We start from the raw sequence: 7317 nt of genomic DNA, 5'->3' as shown, positions 1-7317 counted from the left end.
CAGTTCGGCTCGTTTAACACCAGGAACACTCTCAAGCTCAGTCTGGCAGCGTCCATCACTCCTGAGCAAGAATCCAATATACACAAACAAGCAGCAGTAGGGTTTTACGCATCCGTGCGGCCCGAAGCTGGGTAAAATCGCCCGCGTGCACTGCCTCGATCCGCTCTTTGTGCGCTCTCCGCCCCCCACCGAACCGAAAAGGGGCCCTGTCCCCATAGGTGTTGGCGGGAATCAGCATCGCCCCCGACATAACACTAAATGAAAAAAATGCAATTTGAGTTTTTATACTGTGATTGTAACGTGTGGAATTTTTCAAATTGCTGAAAAACTAAATTTGACATGAATGTCAAAGACAATTTTGTCATGGCACAGGGAAAAAACTAAATTGACATGGCTCTGAAAATAAATTTTCCAAGAAACAAATTACCATGGCCTAGCAATGCAATTTTGTTTAAAATTTTGATATTGTTTTTCTTCGCCATGGATGTAAAACCAGCCATGGTCTAGCAATGCAACTAATGAATGTAAATCTTGCCATTGTGAAATAAAAATTCAATGATGGCAAGATTTGGAAGAAAGGTATAAAACATCACATATCAATTAAGGGGAAATTGTTTGTATAGAGCATGCAAAATTCTAAAATTATTTGTACCATCACATAGTAGATTAACCAAAGAAATTGTTTCATAAGAGAAGATGGTAAAAAAATTAAAATTAAAAGTTTTGAAATAGTCATGTAGAAACAAATTTGCCATGGCATACACAAAATAATTTATCAAAAACTCTAATTTGCCATGGTATGTCTAATAAATTTGCCATGTCCAAAATAAATGTACCAAAATAATTGACCATGGTATGTAAAGTTATATTTGTTTATATATATATATATAATTCATTATCAAAGAATATTGTGCATCTAAATTTCGCAAACCAAAATCTGCCATGCTACAAAAACTCCATTTGAAGTATATTTAGTTGGCATTGGAAAAAAATATATTGCCAAGGCAATAAAAAGATCTTCTTTTGCCATGGAAAATTTAGTAAATAAAATCATAGATGAGGCATGGAAAAATAGCAATTTGTTTTCCAACAAACATTTCAAAAATTGCCATGGGAACACAAAAAGTTAAGGATATTTAGTTACCATGGCGCAATTGAGAACAAAACTGCTAAAGACAACAAAAATATTTTTCATAGGTATGGAAAATATCAGAAGAAATGTAAATAAGACATGGCAAAATTAGCAAAATATATCCTAAAAAAATATTTCAAATTTTCCATGGAAACACATGTTATCATGTCATCATCAAAAAAGGGAAGGAATAATTGTTGGCATGGCCAAACATGAAATTAAATTGTCAAAAGGTAGTACAAAGGATCTTGCTTGCCATGGCAAATGTGGGATAAAATGTAGATGATACATGGCAAAATTAGTTTCATTTTGGACATGGACATGTCCAAAATTACCATGTGTCATCAAACCAAATTGCCATGCATCATGAAACCAAATCACCATGGATCGTCAAAAATGTAGATAATACCTCGCAAGTTCTCGTTTTTCTACTTTTGGACATGGACATGGCAAAGGAAACCAAAATTGGCATGTGTCATCAAATTTCACATTGGCTCGTTGAAACTCGGACAGATGAAATTCGTAATATGTGTGCATTTTTCATGTCTATATAATGGTGGAAGGTAGGAAAATCATAGATGAGTGGATTTTTTTAAAAGGATCATGGAAAAAATACTATGTTCAAGAAAATAATATGCCATAGTATCTACAAATACATGGTAAAAGGGAAAATTACAATGAAAATGCCATGGTAAGCCCATTTTTTGCCATGGTTCAACTCAGAAACAGAATACCTACATTTTGCCATGTGAAAATAACAACAATTGTATAAAAATTTCCGTCATTTGGGACAGAAAAACGTCCTAATTTTTTTACCATGCAAATGTACAAAAGTGAAAGAATTTATTGTCTGGCGACTACTAAAACATTATTAAAAACATGGATTGTTGTATAGAACAACAAAACCCTACATTTCACATGTGACCATTACAAACAATTATCTAAATTTGCCATGATTTAGGATAGAAAAAATTCAAAAAAATGTCATGTGAATGAACTAAAACAATGTATTGCCATGTTATAAGATTTTTTATTCAAAAAAAATTCATGCCACCACCATACAACATGTTAATTCACATGGCAAAATTGCCAGGATAGGAAACAGGAAATTGCCATAGAAGTAAATAGCAAACAATTTCTTAAGTCGCCATGCTTAATCTGGTCACCGTCAACCTACAAATCGAAAGAAAAGACACACACCATCAGTTGGTCATATAATCATGGTTATATAGATATTTTGTATAATAGGGACTTTTTATCCTCGATATAAGAGGATTAACCGAACTAACATTTTTTTATAAGGGTGTTATTGATGGAATTACCAATGGAGCCGGGTTTGCTAGCTTTTGTATAGGAGAAGAAATTAAGTATGCAGGGGGAGGTCGAATCTCATCTTACTTATTATTTTTTATGTTATGTATATGTGTTTTTTCTTAAGTTGAGGAATTTACAAAAATAACTATCCCATCCCTTTCTACAATCTCTCTCTATATCCTTGTTACATAAAGTAATTATTGTATAATAGTTTGATTTTTATGATTTTTTTCCGTTTTTGTGTGTGTAGAATTGGGTGAAACTCATTCCCCGCAACATGAGGGAAAGCTAGCCACCGCCGCTAGCTCCCTCCTCCCTCTGCATCGCCGCTGTTGGAGGGCTACCGACGAAGCTGCACGCCGGCCCAGGATGGTGATGGCAGGCCACTCCGACCCTGACGCACCGTGGCACCCCCTTCCCCTCCATCCCGGATCCGATCTAGCGAAGTTCGGGCCTTCCTCCGACTATTGTTTGTGTCCTCCGGCCGGCCCAACATGGTGGCATGGCCTCAACCTGCTCCTTCCTGGCCGCCCCTCGACAACATGCCCTTTTCCTCGTGTGTTGCCGTTGCTGCTTATTGGGCAAAGTCCCTGGGATGGTGCGGCTGGAAGAGCCGAGGTTTTGACCACCTCATATCCACCCAATATATGCTGAGTTGCATATGAAGGGTCCTGGACAGCCCAAACATTTGAGATTGATTTGGTAAAGTTACATATGAAGGGTGTCGGACAGCCCAAACATTTGGCATAGCTTTGGATGAGTTTGGTGGAGTTACGTATGAAGGGTGCCGGACAGCCCAAACATTTGGGGCACTGCTAGGCGTCGGCGCATCGGCCGAAAATTTCGGCCGGTCCAGCCCTAGCCGCCCGATGCGAGCTACGCAGCAGTTGGATCTGGAGCAAAAAAAATTACCCCAGCTTCTTCTTCCTCGGGTCCGATCCCCTCACTCGGGTTGCGCCGCGCCGCGCCTCCTAGCCCTTCCGGTAGCCGTCCTCGTCACCGATCCGCACCCTCGCCGGCCATCCCCGTCGCCGGTCCCCACCCTCGTCGCCCGTCCCCGTCGCCGCTTCCAACACTCGCCGGCCATTCTCATCGTCGTCGCGACGCATGAAACAAACTACATCTGCGGTTGCAGCTTGCAGCGGCGACACTTGTAGCTCTCCCCGGTTGTAGCTCCGCCGCCGCGACTCGCCATTGATGCTCATCGTTGCACCAAAATTGCGTCGACGACGGCTACCAGGCCATTAACTGTGATTGCAGCTCCGGTGGCAACGCATGCCGGTTGAAGCTTTTCGCACAACGATTGAAACTTTTTCTACAACGGATGCAACTTTTCTGATTATGCAGTGTATGGTTGTAGCTTTATCTTTTAATGGTTGTAGCTTTTTGCATCTACGGTCGGAACTTTTCTATCAATGGTTGCAGCTATTTTTCATTGTAACAGTCTTGATTAATGCTTTCTCTGTCGTTTCGGTTGAAGCTTTTTTCATCAAGGGTTGTAGCATTTTATGTCAATGGTTGTAGCATTTTGACATGGCAACGATTGAAGCTTTTCGCACATACGATTGAAGCTTTCTCTATAATGGATGCAACTTTTTTGATTATGCAGTGTATGGTTGTAGCTTTCTCTTTTAATGGTTGTAGCTTTTTACATCTACGGTCGAAACTTTTTTATCAACAGTTGCAGCTATTTTTCGTTGTAACAGTCTTGGTTAATGCTTTCTCTATCGTTTCGATTGAAACTTTTTTTATCAAGGGTTGTAGCATTTTATGTCAACAGTTGTAGCATTCTGACATGGCATTCTAACATGCCAATGACTGCTTGCAGCTTTTCATATATCTAGTTGAAGCTTCTTTTTCATCTCATTTGAAGCTTTTGGGTTAGCTATTACAGCATGAACGCGTGATTGTAGCATGAGCGCGTGCAGCAGGTTCTGCAATGCCTCTGCCACTTTCTAGTCGAGGGTCACCGAAATTGCAAGGTTCTGCACGCTGATAGTAGAGCAAAACCAACAAACGGTTGTAGCAAAAAAACACCATGGTTGTACCCCTCGACGTCTGCCAGTTCCAGCGAATTACGCCATGGGGTGTAGTCTGCCATGGCTGGTTACAACTCCAGCCTGGCTGGGTCGTCGACGAAGTAGGCAAAGCTTCGATGCATGTGGATCCACGCGGATCTGGTCTAGGGCGGCCAGATCAGCTGATTCCCCTAAGGGGCCTCTGGCGTGTGGCGCCGGGTTGACCATAGCGGCAGGAGAGAGAAGAGAGATATGAGCGATAGGAAGAAGAGAAAAAAAGAGAAAGAAGACGCATGTAGGTGGGCCCCCATCCTACGTGTCGCTAGGCGAGTGGGCCCCCATCCTACGTGTCGCTAGGCGAGTGGACGCGACCGGCCGAAGATTCGGCCGGCGCCCCGGCCCCAAACGTTTCCCAAACATTTGGTATAGGTTTGGTGGGTCTGATTGAGTATTTTCGATTCCCCGGTATTCTAGCTGTCCGCCCGAAGGGAAGTGGTGGGTCCGATTGTAGATGCTAATATGACAAACCAAACAACCCAGTAAACCCTACCCAATGATCGGTGCTTTGCCCATCCTGACTGCACCAACTTTAGTTCGACAGATATATACTACGGTCGAGAATGCAGTAAGATTATTCACTTTTCAGGTGAGATAGACAAACAAAACAATAGAAATCAAAGGAATTAAGCTACATCCAAAGAAAAGGCAGCAAAGTAGCAGAACCAGAACATCATACGAGATACACCGAGAGTCCGGTTGCATCAGTGAAGACACAAGATAAGGTACAGATAGTTGCATATGCCCCTGGATTAACTAACTGTTAGCCTTTCTCAGAGACAGTGGCTCCAGAACAAACGTAAATTGTTAGAGAAAGCATATGTGCATAGTCGAAGGAGAATAAAACAACATCGGGAAAGCTTTAAAGCTTATGCTAAAAGGCTACACAGCTACATCGCCACAAATGCTTCTAACAGGCAGCAAATGTACCACGCCAAGAGCCTCTGTATTTCTGCACCAGAGCTACTCCTTTCTCTGCAGAAGCTGCACGACAATATATCACGAGGTGAACATCTTACTTGACTAAACTGAATTGAAATGAAGCAGCCAACCAATAAATAGTTTGGTCCAAATAAATTAATAAGCAGACAATCGAAAAGCAAGCTACATGTTCGACTGAATGGAAAATGGCTTAAGACTCGCTAAACTCAAGACTTCAAGATTCCACAGAATCGTGATAAACAACAACATTACATTTTTCTTAAGACGGCAACTAAACGGGAAGAAGGAAATCTGGAAGATCAGTAACAACTCTAACTGGATTAATTTGCTTTGTAAGACTATATGTTCCTTCAACCATCTCTGTATAATAAACAGTTGAATGCAACCCCATCCTTCTGCTATATCGATCACCAGAAGATTGAATTCCGGCAGCACGATCAACATAATTCTGATATCTTCTTTTTTAGAAAGAATTCTGATATCTTCCCGTGGGCTATACTGTTAGCTATCCACGTACACAATTCTGACATCTTCTCTTCTAAATTCCAGCTCTCAGTTTTTATCTCTACCGTCTGCTATTTTGGTCAAGTAGTAGAGTAGAACTGAACTGTAAAATTAGTATTACTCACATCAAAAGATTCGTCCTCCCCGCGGATTACACGTATTAGGCACCAGCATGTGCTACTGTATAGATACCAAATTGCGCTGCTACCTACTCCCTCCGTCCCATAATGTAAGATGCTTTTTGACACTAGTGTAGTGTTGAAAAACGTCTTACATTATGGGACGGAGGGAGTAGTTCTCAGTTGCCCAAGCAGTTCGCTGTGGGATGCAGGTATGCAACACACACTGAAATTTCACCAGGTCAGCAGTGGAATTATGCGCTAAACTGTACCCGGTCTTGGATTTTCTAAGTAAAAACAGGGCACAGTGGCATTTATCTGAAACGGGTCCTAAATTACCACACGCAAGTACATGATTCTACATCGCTCGCTAGAAGGATTAGGAATGAGGGATCGGTGACCAACCAGGAGTACTTGTCGCAGGCGCAGCCGCGGGCGGCGGCGGCGGAGGCGGCTCCTGAGGTTCTGAGACCAGCGGCGCGTACATATAAGAGTCGGACGCGAGGTACTCCGCGATCGCCTTGGCGAGTCCCGGGCCAGCTGCCACCTTGCGCCGCCGCTTCCCTGCCGCCGGCTTCGTCCGGACGCCGAGCAGGTCCTTCTCCATGGATATCGCTCGCTCGTTGTTGGGTTTGGGGGCTCTTTCGTGCAGAGGTTTTGCGAAGTGGGTTTGGATCGGTGGAGCGAAGCGGTGGGAGAGTAGAGTAGGTGGAGCAAGGGGTTTCAACGTGGCGGCTCTGGAGGCTTCCGCGAGCCTCTGGGGCGACGCGTGGTGCTGGGGCGGTGCCCTTTGGTCGAGCGTGGTGGACATCTGGACTGGAGCCAAACGGTCGTGTAGGACTTCTGGACACGCCCGCGCTGTTTGGATTGATGCTTTTTTCTGCGGGGTGTTTGGATTGATGTTGCTTGGGTTAGGCCGGTGGTAGTATCAATAAGTGACACAATATATTAAAAAGTAAGGAAATTTACAGGAAATTTTTGCATGAATCTTTGTGTACGATCACATGAATATAGTATCGACTGGAACTTCATTACGTTTTAATCGACTAAGACTTAGCAATTCTGATCATAAGTTAGTATCATGCGTATGATACTAGTATGATACTAGCTTATAATCTCTACTCCTAATGTCTCAGTTGATAGTTTCCGTTCCGGGTTTATTTTCGTCCCATCTTTCCTGTTTTTTTTTCGTCCTCCCTCCCACCTCTCAATTTTGTTGGGTTTTTTTCGT

At 42.8% G+C, this 7317-nt stretch overlaps 1 protein-coding gene across 1 annotated transcript; it reads right to left on the bottom strand.

Moving 5' to 3' along the window:
* Positions 1–5197: 5197 nt before the first annotated feature.
* LOC123185494 (histone-lysine N-methyltransferase SETD2) lies at positions 5198–6879 on the bottom strand. Its single transcript, XM_044597371.1, has 2 exons — positions 6492–6879; positions 5198–5505 (listed from the first exon to the last, which is right to left on the bottom strand). Exons 1-2 carry the CDS (start codon positions 6691–6693, stop codon positions 5432–5434), a joined length of 276 nt encoding a protein of 91 aa, XP_044453306.1. The 5' UTR covers positions 6694–6879; the 3' UTR covers positions 5198–5431.
* Positions 6880–7317: the final 438 nt, after the last annotated feature.

This window comes from Triticum aestivum, chromosome 2A, assembly GCF_018294505.1.
Source record: "Triticum aestivum cultivar Chinese Spring chromosome 2A, IWGSC CS RefSeq v2.1, whole genome shotgun sequence".
NCBI classification, from domain to species: Eukaryota; Viridiplantae; Streptophyta; class Magnoliopsida; order Poales; family Poaceae; genus Triticum; species Triticum aestivum.
This window is presented reverse-complemented; position numbering and strand designations above follow the sequence as displayed.

Coding starts and splice junctions, on each gene's coding strand:
- LOC123185494 (XM_044597371.1), bottom strand. CDS start 6,693: ATGGAGAAGGACCTGCTCGGCGTCCGGACGAAGCCGGCGGCAGGGAAG. Junction 5,506..6,491: donor GCCTGCGACAAGTACTCCTG/GTTGGTCACCGA, acceptor ATTGTCGTGCAG/CTTCTGCAGAGAAAGGAGTA.